At 39.8% G+C, this 26,747-nt stretch overlaps 1 protein-coding gene and 1 long non-coding RNA gene across 2 annotated transcripts in view; one reads left to right on the top strand and one right to left on the bottom strand.

Annotated features, from left to right (window-relative positions):
• The window catches only part of LOC138223121 (uncharacterized), a 28,359-nt gene extending 3,913 nt beyond the window's left edge, over nucleotides 1–24,446 (bottom strand). The window contains exons 1-3 of the long non-coding RNA XR_011181623.1: nucleotides 24,364–24,446; nucleotides 20,968–21,046; nucleotides 7,506–7,598 (exon numbers count right to left, since the gene is read on the bottom strand). This is a non-coding gene — a long non-coding RNA (uncharacterized lncRNA). The remainder of the gene's footprint in view (nucleotides 1–7,505; nucleotides 7,599–20,967; nucleotides 21,047–24,363) is intronic.
• The window catches only part of igsf3 (immunoglobulin superfamily, member 3), a 105,249-nt gene continuing 101,885 nt past the window's right edge, over nucleotides 23,384–26,747 (top strand). Inside the window, exon 1 of the mRNA XM_015364374.2 lies at nucleotides 23,384–25,090. Within this exon, the coding sequence (XP_015219860.2) occupies nucleotides 25,033–25,090 (58 nt within the window). The 5' untranslated portion in view covers nucleotides 23,384–25,032. The remainder of the gene's footprint in view (nucleotides 25,091–26,747) is intronic.

Below are 26,747 nucleotides of genomic sequence, written 5' to 3'. Positions count from 1 at the left end.
CCAGGTCATCACTGACCGTGAGAAACTGTTCTTAGTTGACTTAATCTACTTAGAGGAAATATGAAGTCATTCCTGCAGAATCATTTGCTTTTCTTATGTATCGCAAGCAGCTCTGTGCTCCTCTTGTCTTTCCTATCAAATTTAAATGAACAAAAATCAGGATCATGGGTCGCTTGAGTGCCGCCCATCCTGGCAATATAAGAACAGGATGCATTTCAGCATAACGTGACGAAATAAATCTAAATAACCACTTACTTCAGCACCAGTTCCCGACTATCTGGTGAAAGTGTCTAAGGGTGGCCCTTCTTATTTCATCAGGTAAAACAGAGTTGTTAATGTAAATCCAAAGATAACATTCCCTGATGTGTAACCTATTCACCTGACACTTGACCCACCCTGTTTTAAGACAAGAGGTGCAATAAAAATAACAAATCTGCAAAGCATGTGTGAGATATCCTACACACAGCAAAAAAACACATCTCTTATGAAAAGTTCTACGCGGAAAACAGTTGTTTTTAATCAATTTTTTTGAAGAAACAAAAATTGAACATTTTTTATCTTTCAGAACTAAAAAGATTTACTGGCTTCCAATGATATTTAGTAGCTCTCATCTCCCATGAGCATTCTGTAGAGTCTTTTTTGCTTTAGGAACTCCCAAGACTGAAAAGTTGAAACCATATGTCTCCAGTAATAACAGTCTTTGTCTGGGTGACAAAACTGAAGAAGATAGATATCAAAGTTCAGGTGTTGCTCATCTGTCAACATCTGGATCTGAGCTCCATAGATCTGGGGTTCCCTGCTTCACAATAAGATTATTTAAAGCGTGGGCACACAGCTTTTCAAGGTCTTTGGTTTAAAGACTATGAGGAGTGAATCCTAAAAATAAAAAAGAATAATGGATGGCTCCACCTCTCATCACAGAACAGAAACCCTTCTCAATGTTTTCTCACCAAATGTTCAACAGCTCCTAAATTCGACAATGATGGATCTCTTCCCTTTTTCGTGACTGATGTGTCACACAATTATGTGAGCTACCGGTAAAACCAAAACCACCGGTAAGAGTTTCCATGCTGCAGTTTCAATGTCAACACGCTAAAAGAGTATATACTGTAAGTAAAACCTTCATTTACAAGTTTCAAATAGCAAATGTGTGGTTTTGCAGCAAGGTGTCGGACAGCAGCCTGATGTCCACATTTGAAAACATTATTTCTAGAGATTTAAATAGAGTAACAGAGCTGCATTTTTCTGAGGATAAGATAAAAAGGGATTTTCAAGGGTACCCTGGACAATTCACACCCGCTCAACACTGCTGGGGGAAATCCTGTCATACTCACTAATTACACAGCCCGGGCTGGAACTGTTAAGGCTCAAACTGCGATCTGCGTGAGCACTTTTACCGGCTGAGCCCCCGAGAGCCTCAGTGATTACAGAAATTGAAATACAATCTTTTTCAACTGTCAGTGGCTATGCCACGCTGCGAAAGTGATTAAATTAAAAATGAAGTGTTGTCTTCAGTTACTTTAGAAATGTAATTGAAATGGTATTTTTTCCAGGCAAAGAAACCCCTCTCGTATTTTGAAGTGTTCTAGATCAATTATTTATTTCACCTTCACTTAATTTTTTTTATCTATTTCACTCTGCAATGTTTAATTAATATGGCATACATTAGCTACAGTATTGTCAGCATCATATTTACATCTTAAAGACTAAAAACCAGAATGGCAAAAGAGTAACAACATATTTATACTACTGATTTAATACAGTATGTATTATGGCCCGTGCCACTATTGATTTAATTTTATATTGAAAGAAAAGGTACACCTTACTACAATGTAACCAACTGTAAACTTCACTTGCTTTCTTATAAAGTAAGCATAATGTTTATCAATATATTTGTACATATGAAGGGAGTAAAAACACAAACATTACTCATCATCTGTTGCCTTTTACAGCATGTTCATTTACTGTAAACTCATGTTTTGTATGTGAAAATATTTGGAACAATGGAGTTTACCATAGTGCAAATATTTAGGAAGCAACATATGGGTCCGGTAGGAAAATATAATTTGAGATACTTCAATCATCGTGTTAAAGCTAATTTATTTAAAATAAAGCTAATTTAGCTGGTTATAAAAAACGCACGCAATTGAACTGACCATTCGAGCCGTGACGTCAGCATCAGTGATCAAACACTGAAGCAGCTCAAGTCTACAGTCCTGCTACATCAGATCTCATGCGCCGCCTCAGTCCAGGGTGGGAGACCTTTAAAGAAAACATTTTGCTGCTGCTAGAGGTGTTGGTGGGTCAGTAGGTGTCACATTTCTCACTCAACCAGAATTTCAAGGCCCTAGGCTAGGGACTGAGAATGTGGCACTTCTTGAAGGAGCAGAGATGTCATCAACACTGCCTTCACTGTTGCACCCTCTGCCATCAAATGCTAAAGACAAGACGTAGTGAATAGCTTTGGATTATTCTATGTATTATGCAGAATTTGTTTACCAAAACTACAATGTAAAATCCAGAGTATTACAGACCTGATTTATATTAAAAAAGAGTGAAAGTGTCAGTGAAAGTCCATCACATCGTCATCGAACAATCGCCATAACATACTACTGCATCCCATTTTGCTACTATCTGCAAATGTCTTCTCTTGTGTATTTGTTAAACAAATCCTTTAGATTTGAACAGCATTTAAAGAAAAAATGCAGGGGTATAAAAAGTCTTGATGTGTAAACCAATATTTCACTTTCAGACTTAATAGAATACGCTTGCCAATGTTTGTGCCCAGCACATTTAATGTCATTTATTTTTCATTTTGACAGTAAATGTTGTTTACACATTTTTGAAAAATGCAATCTGTCTCTTATGAGGGAGAATAAATATGGATTTAGATGAAAAATTCAAAATCAGCAATGATCTCTTTGACAACTTCATAAAAAATATTGATGCATTTCTGGGAATGTAATTAACTTTGATTTTTCTGAAGCTTCATGTAGAGAGCTGTGTTAGAGTCACAGAACTGTATGATGTTTAAAACAGGTGAACCTGAGAATATGCTTGCGTAGAATAGTAATGCAATTCAGACATATGTTTGATAAAGCTGTTTAAATGTGGGGAGTTTATCTTTTTGTTGCTCTTTCAATTCTAGTTAACAATCTTATTTTATTTAACATTTGTGTTGTTCCATAACACCATATGTGTTTATGAAATACAATCATATGAATACTAATGCAGTCAAACAAATTATGTACATTTTGCGTAGGCTAATCAAAAACTTCATTTAGAAGTATTTATATTCAGTCCTATATTATTGTCATTTCCTGTTTTCACCTATTCATAGATTTAGACTCAGCTTGTAGATCAGAGAGAAAATAAAACAACAGCTGCTCGGACAGAGGTGACCAGTAAAGAAGATACTCTGGCAATACTCCTTGCCCCACTGTTGGGAGTAGACAATGATACGATGGGGACATCACTGTTACGTTCCACATTCCTCCTCTAGAAGGCGCTCCTACCCGTTTCTGTTATTGATTTGGTTCCATTATTTCCCGGTGAGTCTTGTTAGTGTTTTGGCTTTATAGGACTAACGTCTCTGCTGATCCGGGCTCAGCGTTGGAAGATGGACGTCCGAAGGCCCGCCTATCCCCAGGCCTGGAGCAGCCTGAGGGCACAGGCCTTCACCCTGGCGTCCTGACCTACTGAGTCCAGGGCTCGGAGCGCCTGGTCCCGCTACGGTTTTAGTTTTCTTTGTTCCTGGGCTTGGTTCCCCTTCCTGGGGAATTTTAACTGTCTTCGTCCCGGATGGATCTCCCAGTTTATGGAATATGGACTGTACCCTGACAACCCTTTTGGACCTCCCCGAACTTGGTTGCTTCTACTTTTCCCCCCGGACAACTGATAACCGCAGTCACCACCCCCGCCCTAATACTCTGATGTCCATCTCCAGACTCTCCCGGATGATACCGTCATGCATAGGGTCTTTAACAACACACTTCACGGGAGTCAGGACCGGCCACCGTGATGTTTACAGAAGGAGCTTATTGCCAAAACTGCTGCCATCTGAGACATTTCCACAAAAGCCACAACCTCCCATACACATTAGAACCCATGTAGCCCCCCGAGCCCTATCCTCTCGGTGTCCCAGAGGTGCAGGCTGGGGTGAACAACAGGTGAAATTTTTTTAGAAGCCTATGAATATAAGAAGGTTAGCATGTCTCAATAGTAAGTCATCTTCTCATATGCAGTATTTAAATGTTTGCAATCTAGACATATTGTATGGTTTGATCTATGCAATGAGACGTAGTAAAAAAAATACAGAATAGAAACTTTCACAATACTTCGGTCAGTAGTATTCCCCATATTTCACCAATATTTCACTTTCAGACTTAATAGAATACGCTTGCCAATTTTTGTGCCCAGCACATTTAATGTCAATCCAAAATAACTTTTTTCTGTTCTCTAGGTAACTGGAGATTTATACAAAAAAGAGTAAGTGGCAGTGAGATACAGACGCTTACAAGAATCAGCCCTTTCTCTTCAAGGGGCAAAATTTGCATTGTTTAAAGCCTTTATGTGCAAAACTACAGATTCCAGAGTTTTTCGGTGTACCAGGTAATGTCAGTTTTTAAATAAAGATTAAAAAATCAAGGAAACAAAATGTCACAGAACATAAGACATTTCCCACCAGTTTTTGCCATGTGTTATTAGTGAGTGGGCTGTGACATTCTGTTCTGGAATCATGCTGGTGGTGTTACTGCTGCTGCTGTGGGTAATACAGGAATATATTTTTGGGTGATTCAAGTACTATGATGTGTCGCAATGTGATATTTCTTTTTGTATTGTTTTGGATTATGCATGTTAGTATGCACTTAACCAGAATAAGAAAAAAAGAAAAAAAATAGATTCAATCTTCTTCATGACAAAGTGTAGTATTTCAATAATAGGTGATGCCTTTAAATATGATTATATCTGGAAATTAAGGACACATAAATTGTCTGGACTGATGGTACACCACCAGAATCACATTGTAACTCAACGTAAAAGCACATGATTCCAGTTCCATTGGTGTTAATTAATTTGTCATATATATATAAAAAAGGAAATTATTTTCCTTCTCACTTTCAAATAAGCCAAAACACAAACTGTGCTTCACTCTTTGTTTTTATAGTGGTGCTTCTGGCCTTCCAGTTCTTATCTTTTGGTTTAGTATGGAGTATTAGTGAAGAGAGAGGTTGAGCATAAATAAAGCTTAAACAGTATATTTACCATTAGGAAAAATTAAATTCTTCCCCACAACCCAGATACTAGAAAATGTGGTATTAGAAACTGTTGTAGGAACACCGAATGTTCTACATGACCAGGTGATCTATCATAACTGGTTATTTTCAATGCAAAAGTTACATGCAGTTTGATTTTACTTTAGTTGTCCTTTTAACACAAATAAAAAGCTCTTGCATTCCTTTGTTATATTGCGTTTAGCTAGTTACATAAAATATTAAAAGCTAAATTTATTCTTATTTTTACACTTAAGTAGGTTTTCTTTAAGACCACTGCACAAAATTACACAACATTTTGAAGTCAGTACCTGGTTAATATTAGAATGGATCTGTATTTAATAACCTTAATACTTAATTGTTAAGTTAAATATCCCCTTAATATTTCACTTAAATGTTCCTTGAACATGAAAAAGTTCAAACCAGCACCATATTTAAAGGAAAAACTACCCATACCTAAAACCTAAAGAGTTGATACAACTTGTCATCTGTGTTAAATTTGTGATGTGTGGTTATGTTCACATCATTTGAATGTATGCTAGCCACGGATAGGTCTGCTAAATGGGTTGTGAACCTCTTGTATTCTGTGCCATACACAGCTGTGAACATTAAAGGAAATTGCACTGGGTGCTACACTGCTGTGGTGTCCAACACTGTTGCCTTATATCTCTAGGACCAAATTTTATTCCAGACCATGAGATCATATGTGTGGAATTTATATTTTCTTCCCTCTGTTTCTGTTGGCTCTCTTTGTGTGCTCTAATATCATCCTACACTCCAAAATTTGGGATTTGGGGGAGTCTTAATATTTAAAGTGAAAATGTTTAACATGGCAACCTGTCATCCAAGCCCCATGTGAAAAATTTGATTAAGACCTCTTTTTTTATATTAGGGCAATTTCTGTCAGTGTCTGATATTGAGTGCATGATTCTTGCATTTATAACATCCAGGTTTGATTTCCATAACTCTTTGCCTGATAGGCTCCCTAAAGCCAAAATTCGGCAGCTAGACTTTTAAATCATTCTAGAGTCTGAGAGCACGTTACTCCTATTCTCAAACCTCTCCATTGGTTGCCTATACAATCACATATTCAATATAAAATCTTGCTATTGACTTATAAGGCTGTGTATAATTTGGCTCCATCATATATTTGATGTTTACACTCCTTCCAATAGGCTCCATTCAGCTGAGGCTGGTCTATTGCAAGCTGTATATGGACCTGAGTGTCCAGCTACTGGTGACTCTGCTTTCTGTGTTGCTGCTCCCTTTTTATGGAATTCCCTTCCTGCATCTCCTAAAGAGTCAAATTCTTTGATGGTTTTTAAATCTAACCTCAAAACTCACCTATTTATTAAGGCCCATGCTTTATTGTCTTACAGTCTGCCTTATATGTTTCTTTTTATTGTATTTTTTTTCATTTGTATAGTGTCCTTGGGTTTGGAAAGCTGCTATATAAACACATTTTTAAAAACTTTTAGATAATTACACTAATCCATTTTTACAACCACATAGTGACATATATTTGCTTTGATTCATCAATGGGCCTTCTTACATTAGCTGGTGGGTTCAGGCGGTTATGACGCACAGCCCATGATAAGCAGATGGATGATTTTAACACGTGAAAGAGCCTGCGCCACTGATAAACAACAGTTCTGCTGTTCTCAGCACACAGGAAACCATGGAAGAAGGTGGGAAACAAAAAGTGAATATTTCTCTGTGTGCTTTAAAATGTTCTGAGTATTTTTAGAATGGTTTTGAAGTGATGTGAGGGTTTAATTTAGTGTAACAATTTGTAATTGGAACAGTAAATTGCGAGAGTTCTTGACGACTGTAAGGAATTAATCAAACATATTAATTTACACATGGATTCTGAATATACAGTATACAATTAATTGGTATAACACCAAAAAGATGCGTAAGAACAGCAGTAAAAGGTATATTTGTGATATATATTCGATCTGCTGTGATATGAAAGGGCGATCTTACAAAGATAAGAGTTAGTAACTTCAGAGTTCACATATATAGACTATAGCATGTGGTACGGTCTACCACATAGGTTATATCAGTCTCATGTGATTACATCATATTTATATTCTCAGATACAAGTACATGTAAAGTAAAAGTGCATTTACTATTATCAACTACACAATCAGACGTGTGTTTGGAATAATACTTCAACTCTTGAGAATTATAATACAAATAAAGAAGCTTTATACTCAAAGATCCGCTGACCTAATGCCCCTGATGAGTTCAAACATCCCACTGAGAAAATGGACCTTGGCTGGGTTGGTCTGTGGCAGCCGCTACCTCTGTGCTGGGAAGGTCCTGGTGCCGAGAGAGGAGAGAGAGCATTGCCTAGTGTTGCAGTGGAGAGCTCTCCCAGGAAGTTAGTGTTGTGCTGAACTTCTCTCTTTAAAGACACACAGTGTGCACAGCTGTCTTGCTTGAGTCTGGCCACAAGTTAGATGTTGGGAGACTAGGCTAGGTTCATTTGAAGACAGAAGTGAAATCAATGAGTTAACCAATGAAAATAAGCTGGGTTCTATTTTGTTAAGGTGAACATCACAGTTGGTGTCTAGGATGTCATCAGTTATAGTCTTGTTACCCACTCTGCGGGTCCCCCATTGGTGGATCTTCCTTTGGATGATGGACATTGACTTAGGACCAGTGATCTTAGCAGAAAGAGGTTAACTAGACTCCCTGGAGCCCATCTGCGCTGTATATCATTAGATGACTCAGCACTGGACAAAGCTTTACATGTCTCTTATCAGAGGGGCCTCTTGGCCACATTCCTCTGCACATTCCTACACAAAGATCCAAGCTGCTTGTTAAAGCAGAGAAAGATGATTAAAAATCTTTAATAACATTTAATTAGAAGTGAAATAATATGCCTTGCTGCTACAGTTTTTTTTAAAAAGAAGTAAATTAAGTTAAAAGTCCTCTGTGGTTAAAACATGATTATGTTACTGATCCATCCATTTTCTAACCACTTTATCCAGTACAGGGTCGCAGCCGAGCCAGATGGAATGCCAGGCCATCACATGGCACACATAGACAAACTCGCACACACTCACACCAGAACTAGTCTCCCCAGAAAGCCAGTTACCCTACCAGTATGTCTTTGGCCTGCGGGAGAAAAAACGGAGCTTCCGGAGGAAAGTCATGCAAATACAGGGAGAAAACACAAACGCTGCACAGAAAAGCACCTCATGTCCAGAACTGAACCCAGGACCCCAGTGATGCTAGGCAGCAATGTTAACTACTGCATCTCCATGCCAGCCACTACATTAGTTATCGTATGAGAGAATTATCCGTTGGCGTATCAATTGTGGGTGGCTGCAGATGCCTCCTGTCTCTTTAGGATGAGTAAGGATCTAAATATCTAAAGGAAAAGCTTTCTTTCTTGTTCTAAGAAGTTCACCTTTGACAGACATCTTGTGCTTTGCTTCACATACCAGAACACAACAAAGAACTTGATAAAGAGAGATTCAGTACAAATACCTCTAATTTGGTGAGTGGCGAATTGCCTTAGTGAATTAAAAATATCAAATAAAATGAACAGGTTAAACAATTTAATGGCTTCAAGCAATGACAAACCAAAAGACAAGTTATTCTATAGGGACAGCGGCTCTGACCTAATAACGTCTCTTGATGGAATAATCTTTGACATATGCCCTTTCAGCAATGTTCACAGAGAGTTTTTTATTACCTACAAACAATATATATGAGTGAGCACTGTGCTTCAATTCATAGAAGATCATGAAAATGTAAGTTATCAAGTACGTAAATGGGCATACAATATATACTGTATGAATGACCCTTAAGTGGCATCATCTTATCTGGGAAAATTGAGAATTGACAATTCACAGTGTCTTTTGCTTCTGAAGCCCAGTGCATTCAGCAGAACAAACAGTAGAAGGTGGTATATGTGAATCCCTTTGTTAAACATATTCCAAACATTGCAAGTATTTCTTAAAGACCTTGTAATGTCTGTGACAGTAACTAGGTTGTGGAGATAGCATGGTTTTCCCACCTCGTGGGAAAATCTAATGGTTTGAGGGCCGTGTTTGATCTCCAGGTAAAATATTTAGAAATATCAAATATGGGACAAATGTGAAAAACAGATTGGAATGGACTGACTCTGGACAGAAGCTGAGCTCATTAAAAAGATCTGGAACTGTGTGAAACACTGTTGGTGCCATTTGGATTATGGCACAATGATGTGTCAGATACGAGGACACAGAAGAACAAGCCATGTGCTGAGATCCCTCTGGACTCGAGGAAACTCTGTGACACCTGTCTTGACAGATGAAGTAAATACCAGCTGGAGGAGTTTGTCAGGTTTCCACTGTTGCTTTTTTTGTCACATTGATTTTTGTTTTTCTTTTTTCCATTTTCATTTTTAATTTGTGTATTTCAAATTTTAATGCATTCTAAAATTGAAGTGACTGTTTAAATGATTTGATTTAGGTACTGTGTCTTGCTTGAATGCTGTTAGGATGATTTGCATTTTTTATGAAAAGGATATGTTTAGTATTCATTTGAAAGAAACCTCAGTTACATCCTAGTTTCCTCTCCTCACTGTGCACTCCTGACAAGCAGCCTGCTTGCTGTTCTCAGGAAGATAGAGCCTAGCCAAGGGCTTGTTACAAAAGGTCATTCCAGTTACATTACAAATGACATACTGAAATATTTATCACAATCTATTAATCTTGCTCCTGCTCACAGTATTGATTTCTTTTTTTTTTCAGCCTGAAAACCAACTTTCTTTAAACATGTTCTGTATACATCAATGACTCACTGCAGTGAGTTCTGCTTATACAACAAAGAATTCTCTCTTTCCCTTTCGCCCCGATAGAATCACTCCATTGCCATTATATTCTATATTCAATTATGATCTGTACCTGAATATCTAAGGTCATTACATCACGTATTGCCAGTAAGCATTGGAGGACATTCGACTCCTAGGTCTTTTTCTGACTCACTATAACTTCAGAGCAGGTTACAGGCAAGTATTTGTATTAAGCTTTACAGCTATACAACTCACTTACAGACAAAACCATACGTCAGAAATAGAAGCAGCACAGTTAAGTAAGTAAACTGCTATGTTTCATAATAATGGGGAATTAAAGTAAGCACATATTGTTTCTGACTTGCTTTACAAAGACTCTATTTTCCACAAAGTCTCAGTCTCTAGCCTCTCAGAGAACCTTTAGTCAAACCCCATCATACTTATTTAATATCTTCAAACCTGGAGAATGTTCAAATGTTTGATTTAACCTTTTTACTCCTTTGTGATTTTATTATTGAATTTATTACTGCAATGATATATGTTTGAAAATAGTTTAGGAAAACATTAATCAAAAGGAGAAGAGGAGACCACTGTATTGTAAGTGTATTCATCTGCCATGGGTGTTGATGACAATGTTATAAGACTAATTAGACTAGTCCAGGAAGATCAAGTCTGTCCAGGGAAATGGCTTGGTACTTTTGTGCTAGTCCAGATACAAAATAAAAACTTTCAACAGAAATTTCTGTGAAAATGAATCCTTAGAGACACTTTCTACTGCTGTATAAAATGCTGAAAAAGAACATCATTACACATACCATATATTTTATTTACTGCTGAGCATAAACTACACAACTCCCTTATCCAATACTAGCTGTGGGCTTGGAATTTCTGTCACCAAACACAGTATAGAAATGTCTAAGTTCTACCTCTGCCATTTGTGAGTCATTCTGACTGGAAAGATTTCTTATTTTGTTGACATCTTCATTTTTATTCTCTTGCTGAGGCTGAGTCACTCAAAAAAATGTTTGAGAATTCTTCACCTTGGAAAAGACCTCTTACCACAGAGAAAATTTGATCATTTTAATAATTCCAAGAGCATGACAACCCATTACTAATTTAAGATATCTCAAGTGTGGTAATCGATGAAGACAGGACATTAACTTACTTTAAAATATGAAATCTAGAAGTAGTAGGGTACTACTGACAAGAATCAATGTGGGTTTTTGTTGCATGATATCTTGTTATATATGTAAATATATTTCTCCCACCTCAAAGCTTAGTTCACAATGAATGTGTTCGTGGAGTTTAACTTGAATCAAAAATGTGCTGGCTTATGTTAGACCTAGTCTGAAATTGCAAAAGTACAGTTAAATGTCACATGTAAGATACATTCCAACATTTTAAAAATACTAGTCCTGTGCCGTGTGTCAGCCAAAATGAGAGAAATAATAATATTTCTTCAAAACAACTCTTCCCCCCCCCACAAATAAGATGGAAAGTTACTCATTTTTTAATGTAGTCTTCACGTTGGAGTGTTTTCATTGGTTGTGTTCAATGCTTTGACCTGACTGTGCCAGGATTATTGACTAATTGTAATCCTTACTTATCGATCCATTTTCTACCCTCTTTGTGAAGTGCAGTCAGGCGGGGGAGGCAGAGCCTTTCCCAGAAAGCAACGGGCGCAAGGCGGGATACACCCTGGAGGGGACGTCAGTCCATCGCAGGGCACGTGCGGACACTGACACTCACACCAGGGGCACTCTTTCCCAGGAGCCACTTATCCTACCTGTAAGGCTTTGGACTGTGGGGGGAAACTGGGGCATCCAAAGGAAACACGGGGATAACAATACAAATTCCAGGGTCCTGGGCTGAGTGAGCCACCAGTGCCAACCACTGCGCCACTGTGCCACGAGCCAACATACTGCTCGAAATAAGGATGGTATTTAACCATGAAATGCTGCAGCTACTGTAAGTAATCTACACATATCAGGCTTTCAGTCTAAAGAATAAGCTCTATGAAATAAACAACAGAATGAGCTGTTATACAATCGTGAGGTGTTCTATTGCAGTTACCCTCATTCAGTAGTCAGGAATTATTACCATTGTGACAAACCGCCAGCACAAAAGAAACAGTTTGTTTGTTTTTTTTCTCCCTTTGGATTAAGCTTAACCTGGTGCAATGACAATGGAGAGCAGTAGGAAAGTCTCTTTGAGCTTAACCCAGAAGACAGATACTTGCCTCTACTAATTTGCACCTAAATATTTTTTATTTTTAATAGCATTTCAGCATGTGGTCATGCTGGAAGCAGCCTGATAATATTACAGATCCTCTGTGAGCAGCCAAACTTACAAATATGGTTATTTTTTATTTGCAACTTTCACTAGAGTTTTGCTACTGTTGGCCTGTGTCTGGTTCGTGATCCTGCACTCAACGTCCCCACTGCTAAATGGTCTAAAGTTTTGTGGAACTGGAAGGATGTCGCATCAGTGTGAAATACCCACTGTGACTGAGAATCCTGACATCATGGTGAAAGTTAACCAGCAATCTGCCCAATCCCACTGACGTCAAGCTTTTCAGCAGCTGAAATATTAAGCCTTTAGCGCTGCATGGTTTCTAACATGAGAAAAGCTGGTGATGGTGATGGTGATGGTGATGTGTTTTAACACATTGGCTTCACTCTATACTTCTTCTTAGTTATTTTACAGCCCACTGCAAATTAGAACATGTACTGTCATGAGGTGCCAGAACTAATAAAACTGACTCACTGATTCAAGGAATTTACTACAAATGTGTTTGTTGCAGGACCTCTGACCATGAACACAGGCTTTCAAGGAGCATTTGAAATCTTCCTCTTCTCAAATTGTGATGTCAAGAGTTACATAACAATATACAATCACAGAATAAAAAGCAAAATTTAGCTCAGTACTTGGCTTACACTCTCATTACATAAGCCAATTTGACAGGAAAGATGACATTTCCTGTTATATTTTGAAAAAAATCAAATCAGTCTGACAATGAGGTATAAATCGTTATTAATAAGATTTTGGAATCCTCGCTCTGTAGGTATACTACTTTATACAAATGTTCATTGTCATATGTTAGAAAGATACGGAATGGGCTATTTGTCCTACTAATATTCTCATTTTTCATGAAAACATAGAACCCATTATGAATTTATGTCTTAGAAGCAGAATTTATGCAAACTAGCAAGTCAGACATTTTATTTGTTATTATATAATGATGAAACCCTGAAAAAACACAAAAACACAGGAAGTCCATTAAAAATAAACAAGGATTTAAGGCATATATACAGTAGATGAAATTGCCAAAATAGTTATTTTAGCCTTTTAAAAATTCCATATCATTTTCAAACAAAATTGCTGGTCGTTTTTCTTTTTCACTTGTTTTAATATTTGTGTATTGCTGCATCCTTTTTTAAAAAGAAAATGAATAAAGTATTTTCAAAAAGCTGCATTTTAGTTTACATACAGTACAGCTAATGAACATGTAAATGTATACACAAGGAGCAAACTTGAAACATTTTCTACAGAAAATACCTTTAGAGATACACAACTTCAAACTGCCATCAGCTAACTGTCATTTTAAATATCTTGTTTTTAGACAGCACAGGACATGTTCTTAATGTAGCAGTGATATGAAATTCCTAAACCTCATTCTCTATGCAGCCCACTGCCCTGAGTAATTTGTCATTTTGAAATGAAGATTTTTTTGTGCTAGAAACACAGAAAACCAGAGCAACAGTCAAAGATTGAACATAAAATCCACACAGTTGTACCAACACACTCAGTATGAACTGTGTACCATCAACGTCTTGTTTAAAAGACTCTGTTATTAGTAAGACTTTTGTATTAATATAGAAATATCATCCCACAGCTCTGAATACAGGACCTCTTGAAAAGCTTCTGCAAGTGATCTCATTCTGTGTATGCTTGCTAACCCAAACCCAAGCCCTCAAAATGTGCTCTTTTGTCATCAGCAGAGGACACCCCACCCATGTTATTGACAGGGCCCTCTCCCAAACCAAAAACAGCCCTCGGACCATCAACTCCATCAGGAACTCCCAGCCTAACAACCACATTACATTGGTACTTTCCTACCGCCCTAACACCCTTTCTATCCCTAGGACCATTAACAACAACTTTCCCATCCTACTTTATGATCCTCCATTGGTACTCTTTTTTCTGACCACCCCATCATCGCATATCACCAGCCACCTAATCTGCATAACCTTGTTCACAGCTCCCTTGACCGCCCTCAGCAACCATCCACACCAGGCACTTTCCCCTGCAACACCACTCGCTGCATCACCTGCAAATATATATCTAATACCAAACTCATTCAAGGCCCCTCTGGACAATTCCAGATCACTCAGTTGTACCTCCAGCAACCTTATTTACTGCATCTCTTGCATCCCAGCCATCTACACTGGGGAAACAGGAAGGATACTCAGAGACCGCATCAGAGAACGTGTTAGGGCTGTGAGGATCAAAGATCTCTCCAAGCCCATAGTTTTTCATATCACATCTAACAGCCATGATTACACTGATCTCTCCATTTGCATTCTCAAAGAAGGATTTCTCAACTCCTATTGAAGAAAGACGTGCAAAACCAAAAGTACCCTGACACTAGGATCACACCTTCCCCCTTCTCTCAAAGACAGACTAGTTTTCTTCTGATCCTCTCTATTCATTTGTAGGTTTCAACTTCACACCTCTCCTCACCTCTCTCGACTTCGCATCATCTGAGTGGCCTCCCTGCCTCTCCCCTGCTCCCTCCTCCTCCACTCTCCCAGCTTTTGTTCTCCTACACTATATAATCTTTGCTGTCTGCCCTGTCTTTCTCACACTGAAGAAGGCTCCACAGCCAAAACGTTGTGTCTCCTTTCTTCTCTTTTCAGCAGGAATAAACCTTACTTTTCCTTTGCAGCCTACGCATGCTGACGCAGCTCCCCACCTGAGCTACAATGACAATAGATGTGTCTTTCTCAAGAGACAATCATACAAACTAGTATGATTGAGGGGTCCAATTCTTTACACAAAGCAACTTACATAGGCCTTGCAGCGGCTTTTGTTAACATGCATCAGTGTTCCATAGATCCCATGAAGATTAATTCAACCTACAGTAAAATGTTTACGATAAACATTTAGGAAACAATGTGACAGGCTTCATTAGAATGACAGAGATAGCTATTAATGGGAGAAACCCTTACATTGACAAACCTCTGAAAAGAGTTTGATGTAATCTTACAGCGATCATATATATGTGGCATGCAGAGATCCCATTTTCAAATGTTTCTAACATTTCTAAGATGGAAAAGAAAAGTATACTATACTGAAGAAGAGCACAAGTCTCAAAATGCCTTGTAAAACAATGGAAGCTTTTATCAAAAACCAACAAACAAAAAATAATGAAAATCATAATGCAAAACTGTTTCATCCTGTATCTAGTATAAGGATTGTAAAGCAAAACATATTCTAATATACACCACTAAAGTAGTGTTTTATAACCATGTATTACTTTTTGGTTTGTAAATATGCCATATTGATGATTAGCGCTTGCATTTCAGTGCCTTGTAATCAGTTCCAAGAGTATTCAAAGTTCAGTATAGTAAACTTTGTCACCGGATTAGCTTCTGTAAATATATTTGTATTAAAGCCTTATAAGATAACAACATAATGAATTTGAGAGATGAATATAGTATGTAATCCTCTTTATCTTCCTAAGTCTTTATCAGTTCTGCTGGACAATTCTTCGGTTTCCTGCTTTGTAATATCCGAGCACAAATTGCCTCTGCAAATGTACTGATGTGATTGTGTCATCTTAGAGGAGGAAAGGAGGTCTTTCTCTTGGTTTGTATCAGACAGAGGTTTTTATCTGCCAGAATTATTTACCCCTTAGCCATTTCCTTTTTACAAAGCCCTTAAACTCCCTCGTTTTTGCTGCCCCCATGCACACAAAAAATTCCAAGGCAGCAGATAAAGTATAATCACACTTCCCAGGAAAAGGGCTTTTTATAACTTAGCCATTCGTCTATTGCTTCCCATTAAATACCATTTACAAACCAAACAATAACCGAGGAGTGCTGTATAAGGAAAAGGAGTAGGTCTCTTGTGGTCTGTCTTCTCATTATTTTTGTGTGTGTGGTGGGGGGACTGGGTGATTTTGTAATGGTTACTTGCCAATTAGGTCAATTAGTTCCTGAAATTTTACAAAGAAATGCTGACCTGTTTCTAATTAAACATAAGGTATACAGTAGGTATGTATAGTAGGTATTAGATGTGTCTCTGATACAGAAAAATACATTTTTTAATCACAGATGGTCAAGCTCAAAAACACAAGCCTGTTTCATTCTCACTGAAAAGTGGTGACAGTTGCATTTAATTATAATTTGATTAAAACCTTTCCAATTAATAATTAGTCTGCCAAAAACCATAGGAATTTACAGTCCCTCTAGACTTAGGAAATGTGAAAAGCGGGTGTCAGGTTTTGCCTTAGTTTTGTGGAACCTCTGGAGGAAACTGTTATGCCAAGCCATGAAGCTGGGAGGAAGGCATCATAATAATACTGATACTGAACTACTCTAGGTTTCTGATGATTGACTGTTCTGTATTGATAAAGCCCCTGCCTTTCTGTTAGTCTGGTTTGCCCATCTCCCTTGTGTGGCTTTTATTATGTGGATAATGCAGAGTCAGATGATGGAGTGCATGGCACACATTTACATTTTAAAGATCTTTTTGAATAACACTTTTCCTGGTACAAAGAAAGTCAATGTGCTTTCTCTGTGATAATTGCATTCGAACTGCAGTTTAATTAATGGGCATATTAAATGCTGTTTTTAAAATGTGATGTTATTGCACAGAATTTCGTAAGTTAAATCATTTAAAATTTGATTTCTAAAGGCCAGTAGGGAGACGACTACAGGGAAGATCATAAAATAATAAACTAACAAGATGAGTGTCTGAAAGCTAAGGCTCTTAAAACCTGAATTTTGAACCTACAGAGTTTCTGATTATAACTCATCTCTCGTTTACTTAATGGGATCCTTACATGAAGCTTTTTAATTGGTTTCTGCTCCCTAAAAGGTGCAGATTTCAAGTTACCAGAAGCACTTTTCAGGAATCTTTCTAGTCAATTGTATATGAGCTAAAACCAATTTAAAATACCCAACTGAGCATATTGTTAGTTTAATTAAAAGTTAAATAAAACGAGATCTTATTTATTATGAAAGCCTCTGCAAACTGGTCCCACAAAAAAGCCCCTCTACATTTCATGCAGAAGGCAGTTTCATAGTTTTGGCAATAGCTATATTTCAGTAACATCATGCAAATCACATCACAAATCCCGTCTACCGGATGGGATTTCAGTCAAAAGACGTAGGTACTTGTGTTAGCGATAGTAATTGAGTGACATTAACACATTTTGCTGGCAGAAACATGATGTGGGGCCCAGCAGCTGAATATTGAAGCGCGTTGGTAAGTTAGCTATTTCCACATATGCTGTATTATCTACACCACTATGTCTCATGTTCACTGCATCACATCCCCTTTTGAACAGGGGTTGAGAGATATGTCTTTATCTCTGCAGGAGTTCTCCTAATGAGGCACCATAATTGGCATGTTTGTTAGAAATGGCCTTTTTTTAAACAAATGGGTGTTTGAAGAAGTTAGCTGAAATTAAGTTAGGCATGCTCACATATTTAGATAGATTCATTAGTGTTTTAACCACGTGATTACTGAAATTAACTTTTGGGGGTCTAACATTTGCCATATTCCTCTGTTTCTCAGGCACATATTGTGTTACATATAGGTGACACCTGAAGAAAACGTGTTTTCTTTCGTCTCTTTTCGGCATGGAACAAACCTATTACTTGTTCCTTTGTATCATAGATGTATATACATACACAGTATTGCCATCTTGGAGAACACTGGTGAACAATTTGTAGCCTTATGTTTGTAACAACTTATTGAGTCCTGAGGCATTCTGCTCATGTAAGACAGTCACTTATTTATTATACATACTGTATACTGTATATATTATTTCACTTATTTCTTGTACATCCATCCCCTTTCTAACCACTTTATCCAGTACAGGGTCACAGGTGACGTGACACACCCTGGACAGGACACCACCAACCCTGGACAGACACACACACATGCTCACACCAGGGCCAGTTTCCCCAGCAGCCCATTAACCCACCAGTGTCTTTGGTCTGTGGGAGGAAACCCCCACAGACACACAGGGAGATATTGGCCCAGGAACTGAGCCCAGGGCCCCAGAAATGCTACCCATTGCAACACTGTGCCATTCATTTCTTGTAGATATTAATGGTAAAACAATTCAACCTACTGTTTTTCAAGAGGTGCACATATGTGCATATACATGTAACAACAATGCATTCTGTGATGTGTCTCTAATAGAGGTATATCTTTCTGATATCAGTCTGCTTATTGCACTGTGTAACATTTGCATGTGATAGTTCATTGTACAAAATGTGATTGTCTTACATAATGAATGAGATAGACACTCCTCCCCAAAGAAATTCAGGCTTGCAGGTTTCTTCCATGTTTTTTAAACTCCCTTTGAATGTTTAAGCCTCATATATTGTAATATATATGAAGGACTTAGTGAAGGACTAAGAGTTTAGTTCATTTACAATGTAGAGAAATTGCATTTTATGTTGCATTAATTATTTGTGACATAATCACCTCTATTCTCCAGAACTCGGCAACAACCAAGAGTAATTAATTACCTTGGATATCTTTAGAATGCAGTAGTGAATACTATAACTAAATTAGTATTTATGTCTTTCTTGTAAAGTTCTGATGAAGACAGATGATGACATGATCATGGGTAAATGGTCCTGTCTCAAGTATTGAATCAGTGATGATAATAATACTGGTTTAGACTCTGGAATCTTCTGTAATAATCTACTGTATTGTATTGTATTACTGAATGTCACTGAGGTGTTACAAAGCACAATTTTATAACACAATATGCTCTCTAAGGTTTGAATCTACATTAGTACATAAGTTATTTCATGAAGTTCTTTATTTCCACAGTTGTAAACATAAGATTACTATATGCAAATATTAGTACTTCAGAACTGAGTAGCCATCAGAGGTACAGCAGCCCACTGACAGAAAGAAAAGCAACTTCTGAAAAGCTGTATAGAATCCTTTGGTGCATTTTAAGCAGTCTAATTAGTGATCAGCACTGCAGGCTGTTAGCCATAACGGCAGACAAAAATAAATGTAAATAAGCTTCTAATAAAGGAGTTTTAGAAATAATAATTTTGATCTCTGCAGAACATGAAAGGATGTCAAAGTTTCATAACACAGATTTCATTTCCAGTTGCATACAACTTGGAAACTATACTGCTGCAAAATGAAATTAAAATTCTTCACAGAATACTACAAGAGCTAATACATTCACATGTTTAAAAGATGTGTTTTCCAACAATCAACAGGGAAAACAATTTTAAAACTGAATGAATGGAGCCTTGAATTGCGAGGAGTCTTATCTCCCAGTTAATAGATGTTTAAAAGGGATGAGTTAGTGATCTCTTACACAGGTGGCACAGAGCCGTAGTGGTTTGCATTGCTGCCTCACAGCGCGGGGTTCATTTCCGGACCTAAGGAGCTTTTTGTGTGAAGTGTTTATTCTCCCTGTGTTTGTGTGGGTTTCTTCCAGGTGCTTTGGTTTCTTCAACAGTCCAAAGACTGTAGCTTAATTGGCTTCTGGGGGAACTGGCCCTGGTGTGTGTGGCGTCCTGTCCAGGGTACGCACGCCCTGTGAAGGACTGGTGTCCTGTCCAGGGTGTGTGCGTGCGTGCATGCTTGCATGTGTGTGTGTGCGGGCGCCCTGTGAAGGACTGGCGTCCTGTCCAGGGTGTGTGCGTGCGTCCTGTGATGGACTGGTGTCCTGTCCAGGGTCTATCCTGCCTTGCGCCCGTTGATTGTCTGAATAGGCTCTGGCTCCCAGGCAACCCTGAATTGGATAAAGCAGTTAGAAAAGGAGTGGACAGATATCTTATGGAGCAAATATGTCTTAAAAGGGAAAATGTCCATAAAGCAGCCTCACCCTCTCATCTTGAGCCACCACTGGAAGTCATACAATGCATTTTTGTTTGAAAATAAAGTAAGACAATCTGACATTCTATCTTCAGCGCAGAATTTACCTTAACCCTTATCCTGCCTGGATGGCAGTTAGTGTTCTTCCTGTTTATAAATTACGTGTCTTTATGTAGCTTCCCATGCTTTGTCTTAATCTTGTACAAGCTATTGAGAACTCATTGCGTTCTCCTACAAAACAAGTATTTTCACATCATACATCTCTGTGTTCAACATTCAGTTTTTGATTTCAGTTATATTAATTTTGGTTACATAAACATCTAAACTGTCTAAAAATATTTTAAAATTAACCCCATCATGTTGCTCTTCTCCTCCTAACAGAATTTTGCGACTCTTGTGTTTTGCCTCTGTATAATTTGCTCCAATGACACCATCTGTTCAGCAGAAGAATTTTTTTTATAAAAAAAACATTGTACTTCACCTGGAGGAACGGATGTGACTACAAGTTCATAAATGTTGTTGTTACTCTCCTTAACTCATTCTGTTTCTTAAACAGGGGATTGAATCACCTCATTTAAATCTCATTTTACATTTTTGTAAAATGGTATTCATCACAGGGTGATGAAAGAAGGAGCAGGGCCTTGACTTGGAGGCTGTGTTTACCTGGGTTTTTTGCATATAATGACCAATGCTTTTGTCAGATATAGTATGTATTTTTTTTTCTCTCTTGTATCTGATTTTCTCTCCCCTTAAGGGATGCCAGCCCTGTAGTGCATACAGTACCGCAGGCAGCAATCATCCCAGACTGACCTGGAAACCCATCATGTGCCACACAGTCGGAGGAGACACACTAGACGGTGTGGGGGTGCTGAGCAGGATGAGACTGGACCTGGAACAGAGCGACAGAGGGGAGAGACAAAGGAGGGAGGGACCAGTGCACCGTGACAACTCATCATCTTCATGCCAGCGGTACCTCAAGCAGAGCCCACTGGTTTCCGTCTGCCTGTGCCCCATGACCGCCACTGGACATCCTTGGCCAGGATGCAGGATGCAGGTGTAAAATACACAAGCCTTGGCCAGTGGAGGTCAGTGAAGGACAGTGGAGGACAGTGGAGGTAGGTGGAGGTCAGTGGACATCAGTGGAGGCCAGTATAGGTCAGTGGAAGACAGTGGAGATCGGTGGAGGCCATTGGAGGTCATTGGAGGTCAGTAGACATCAGTAGAGGACAGTGGACATCAATGGAGGACAGTGGAGGGCAGTGGAGGTGAGTGGAGGCAAGTGGAGCTCAGGGGCCAGGCTAAGAGACGCCCAGTGGAACATATTTCTCTGGTGCTCTCACCACAAAGGAAGAAGCTAGTGAGATAGCCAGAGGATTACAAGGAGTTTTCTTCCTATTTTTTGAGCAGCAGAAGGAGGCGTGCCAGGATGATGTTTTATTTTTATTGGAGCATGCTGGAGAGATACAGGGCTCTCCCCTCCTCAGGGAATGCTCTACAAAACTTTATTTTTTGCTCTGTCTAAAGCTGGTTGTCAAATTGCTTGTTTGTCTTACGTCGTGCGTGTACCGTGATGCCTCAGGGTTGTTACAAGAAGCACGTTAGAATAATACAGTTACTGTGGTATCTACCTGCCTTGAGCAGGTCCGTGGGTGCGCGGGTGGCTCTGAGGGATCCATCCATCTGTGGAGGAGAAGGATCCTGGTGCCTGTGAAATCGCTGTACCTGCAGGAGGTCGGCATGGTGGCGATACACATACTGTACCGCACCTCGCACTGCTCGGCCAACCTCTTCATTCACACCACAGCTGCAGGCTGACACTGCAGCTTCCTGCAGACACCGGCGGCTTGCAGACTGTCACTCTACATTGAGTGCCCTCTTTCTGCAGCTCCTGGCGCCTGGTTGTCATGGACACAAGGCACCTGTATCTTCCCCTCCATTGTTTGAGAGCATGTTGAGCTCTATCAGATTTGACTGCCTGTTTTTTTTTTCACAAAAAGTGAAATCTGCCATCTGTCTCTTTGGTAATGTAGCTTCTTGAAGCCTGAATTATGCTTCCTGTTTTTTTGAGGTGCTAGCAATCCTTCGAGACTGTCAGAATTTACACTCTACCCAAGTCTGATATTGCCTTCAGAGATGCGCTGTCTGGCAGTACTTTCCTGTCCTCTGAAACCATGGGATATTCCACGTGCTGGGTTACTGCTGTCATTTCACCTTCTCTAATACAGTAAGATTTACGGTGCACTTTTGGTTCCAAAGACGACCCATTGTGAAGTTAAAATACAGGCACGGTATTTCTAAATTGTCAGTGATCTGTTACTCGCACTGTCTATTGCAGACAATTATTTTACACATTTAAAAGGCATAACTGAGTTTGCAACACGTCTAGCATTACTAATGGCTGGAAACCCTCAGACATGTACCATAGTACAGCCAGCTACCTCGGAGGCCACGTCTTCGATGGAGGGAGTTATTTTTACTCCAGTTTAAGTGGTACTTTAAAAACCGGGGTCAACATAGGAGAGCAATAAAGAATTGAGAAAATTAAAATAAATTCTCCAGATATCAAATGGTTATCAATACAACAGATACCAGATGTCACCACTACGAAGAGATAGAAGTTCATACTTAAATAAAAAGTAATGTTGCTTTTTCCAAAAAAAGTTCGTTTTAAACGGTTCCTTTGTGAAGTATGATATATACATATCGTGTATAATACATGCTGATCGCAGGCCGGTAATTGGAGAGAGTGGTTTGGCTCCAGATTGTAACTGGGATCATCAATTGATTTGCAGTGCTAGAAATACACGAACGGTTCTGCGTTTGGTCGTGTCATTGTGTTATCATATCCTCCCATTAAACCTCGCCAAATGTCGATGATCGGCAGATTCAGCTACACCTGAGAAAATGCAGCTAACACGTCGGCAGACATTTTAGACAGGCTGCAACAGACTACACTGTTCGGATGCAGGGGAGAAACAATTGAAAACAGACATTCGTGTCTTACGACTTTTATAAAGTATAAGAAACGTATCGTTTAAAAACTGTAACTGCGTGACTTCCCTTTTATCCTTACTGCAACACTGTTCTAGTTTGTTGTTTTTTTCTTTTCTATGAGTTGAAACGCAAAAAAAAAGCAATCAATTCAAACCAGGAGAGACTTGGTCCGGAGCTGTAATTTAAAAAGGAGACCTGCCTCCCGTCCAATTGGGGAGGAATTGAAGTAAACTCCGCCCCCGTGTGGGCACCAGCCCCGCCGGCTCCGGGAGGTGGGTCTTCGGGAGGAAGAAAGGAAGAGGACTTTTCGAAATGGGAATGAATGCAGATCTCGCAAACACGGGGGAAACAAAGAGCGTCGCAGAAGGAGGAAGGCTTGACTCGCTTCCCGGCGGAGCACCTTGAACAAAGCCAGGCGCACACATGCGCTCTCAGTGCCCGCACAGGTACCGCTGCTGTACTGGCCGGGAGGGTAGAGGAAGGCAAGAGGCTGCCCTGTTACTCCAGTGACCTTACCAGCAGATGTGGGAAAGAGAAAGTGAGGCGAAGTGAAGTGCAAAAGGAGGAAAGGAGCTGGGACCTGCAAGGCGCTGATCCGGGGGATGTTGCGCTCTTCTTGCTGACGCCGGAACCTCCGAGGGGGTAGTGGACTCGGACCAGTGGAAACGAAACCCGGAAAGGACGCGACCAGGGGATATCTCCGTGGGGGGTTCACTGTGTGGACGCAGTATCACACGTGTCAAAGTCCTGTCGGGGAAAGCGCTCGCCACCTGACGTGCCCCTGTCCGTGGGATTTATTCCAGCGCACTTCCTTCAAAGACTGGAAAGGAAGCTCCTCGGGAAAATCTGAGTTTTGTTTTAAACGGACAGTTGTTTGTTTGTTTTTTAAACTAACCGTTTAGAAATCGCTACCAGCCTTTTTGTTGTGAGGAGCATGTAGAGCCCCCCCCATTTCAACAACAGATGCGTCTCGGTGAATTTACAGCCCGATTCCCTAGGGCAGTGACAGAAGTTTACTTCGCCCCGATTTTGTCCTTTCATATCCTCGTTCCGCGCACCCCGTCCGGAGAGAGGTACTTGAAATAGCCGGGGACGAGATCGTTTTGAGCAGGACTGCCTGCCCACGACTATTCTTTGTGGTTAACGCGTTTCGCCTGTGACAAGAGCTCTTTCAGCTGCGAAGTGTCATTACAACGACGCATCGTCACTCACCATTCTCCGCTGTTCTGCCCACGGGGTTGAGAGCTCCGAAGTTATCTCGGGAAACATCTCCCTTTGTACCATATTAAGCTAAGCCCCTTCTTAAATAAAAGGATTAGGAGCCGAGGCACCGATGAGCACCTCCAGCCGCTGCCTGAAGTCAGTGGTGTGAGGCGCTGCCCTGTGCTGATCTGTTTTCCACAGCTCTCTCACCTTACTCACCCCAGCAGACGCGCACACACCCCACACGGCGTTCCGGAGTCAGCCGAACACTTCACAGCGGGGTCCGTGGACGGCGGACGGGACAGACACGTTTTGGAGGCACCATTACAAATTCAATCTCGGTGTTGTGGAAACTGACAACTGGCGTGCGATTGTGATTTATTCCGGCGTTGTGAAGCTTCGGAAAGCGCTCTCTTGAAGCCACCGATACATTGCAATTCACTGATCTCTTGATTTGGAGATTGGGGTTCCCCCCCCCCCCGTTGCCCGTAATAAATGTCCGTGATAGATGTAAAGTTATTAAATTAGACCAGGGGCTGTGGTCTAAACAGGCTCATTCCTGGGCAATCTTTTTATACTGGAAATCAGTTTTTTTTTTAAAAAAAGGAAGTTAACTGAACAGTATATCTGACCGTGATACAGTGTCGAGAAGGATTAATTGCGGCGTCCGCGGACTCAATGGCAGCGATCAAGAGTGTGGGTTTAATTGCCGCTGTCATCGCATGTATTTTACTTGGTAAGTATATTTTCCATGTTTGGAGTATTGTCTATTTCATGTTACAAGCATGCAGCCCCCGTAATCTTATGTCTGTTTGACTTTAAGGGGTCATGGTCGATATTTTCGTATGTTGCCCCTATACTTCCAGGATTGAGCTTTCAGGATTTTCTTTTTGGGGGTGTTGAGCAAATGTTGCCCGAGGTGGCGGGGACCTGCGGTATCTTGACGTTTGAAGAGTTGCGATGCTCGCCGGTGTTTGGCCAAGAAAAGAAAACCAGGCGTTAGAGAGAGACGCTCGCTGCCTGGGGGAATTCGCCCCTGGAGAGGGCTAGGTCGCCACTCCTCCGTGCCGTGGGCACTCCCTGAGACCAAGCGTGGGAGAAGCCGTGTCTTGATCACTGAGTCACCCCGTCATGTAGGACTGCAACTCGGAGCCATGGAGAGGGGGGAAATACATTTTAGCGATACACTCTAATCCTCATTTTAACGCTAGTCGTATATCATTTTGAATAGGTAGATGCATCCATTGTGATTTTCTATTGTTGTTACTGCTGGAGTAAGGTTATTTTAAGAATGTGAAAGTTGCATTTTAGATATTATATTATGCGCCAGTTAAAAAGCTGTACTGATCTACAGTTCTGCGATTTGCGACAAAGGGGCGCACTGAAAAACGGAATTGTTACAGTCTGTGTCAATTGAGATCGGCTCACTCCTGATTAAATACACATTTATTTTTGGCTTTCGCCGTGTGAAAAGACGCACGAGCGGTGCCCTACTTTCTCAATACTGGGCACACCTGTCTGTTCACTACTTGCAGTTGTGCAACACGGAATTTGTATTTTATTGGAAATGCGCTTTTATAACCATTCTCTGTAATGACTCTGGTTTTAGTGTCTTATCGGGACAAATTCGCAAAAGAAAGAAAAGTGGATTGGTTATGTCGCGTAGTTGAAAAGCTGAAGGTAAAAACTGAAAAAAATAGAACATGGATGTTGTAACTCCTTAATTTATTTTAGTTTATATAATACTGTGGGGTGGGGGAGAAGGCAGAGAAAATCAGCATTCTTTTAATCTGACACAATAAAGTGAAAAATATTAAATAGGATTGGATTTGACCAAGGAGTGGACGAGTCTCTTATGAAGAGGGTTAAGAGCAATATAGATTTTTCCTTTCCAAAACGTGACTCTTACTAATAATAGTATTACTGTAATGTAAAAAACCATTGATGGATATACTGTACACCACTCATTAGTAATCCTATCTTGTTAGCAGTTACTATTTTCTTTACACTTTGCTCATATATTAATCACAGTCCTCACGCTGGGAACCAAGAGGTTTGTTAAAATATAAACGTTTGCAGGGCACCTGTGCAATTACTTTTTAAAGATTGCTTGCCAACGGTCTTTATTCTAACCCCATTAAAGTTCTGTGACAAAGCAAGTCATGGGCCTGTATGATTAACCATTATCACTTATGAGTGTCCGTGTAGCAAATTTTAAATCTTTTTTCTGTAGATGTCACTGTTGAGATCCAAACAGTTCAATTACCCTTTCTCCCATAACCCAGCAAATATACATAAGGGGTTTTACAGCATTTTAGAGCAAACTCCTCTGGAATCTCCATACCTGGCACACTCACATTTAATACTGTTTCTTTTATCCTGGCATGTCTCAG

Source organism: Lepisosteus oculatus, chromosome 15, assembly GCF_040954835.1.
Source record: "Lepisosteus oculatus isolate fLepOcu1 chromosome 15, fLepOcu1.hap2, whole genome shotgun sequence".
In the NCBI taxonomy this organism is placed as follows: Eukaryota; Metazoa; Chordata; class Actinopteri; order Semionotiformes; family Lepisosteidae; genus Lepisosteus; species Lepisosteus oculatus.
The sequence above is the reverse complement of the archived record's forward strand: the minus strand, read 5'-3'. Positions and strand labels throughout refer to the sequence as shown.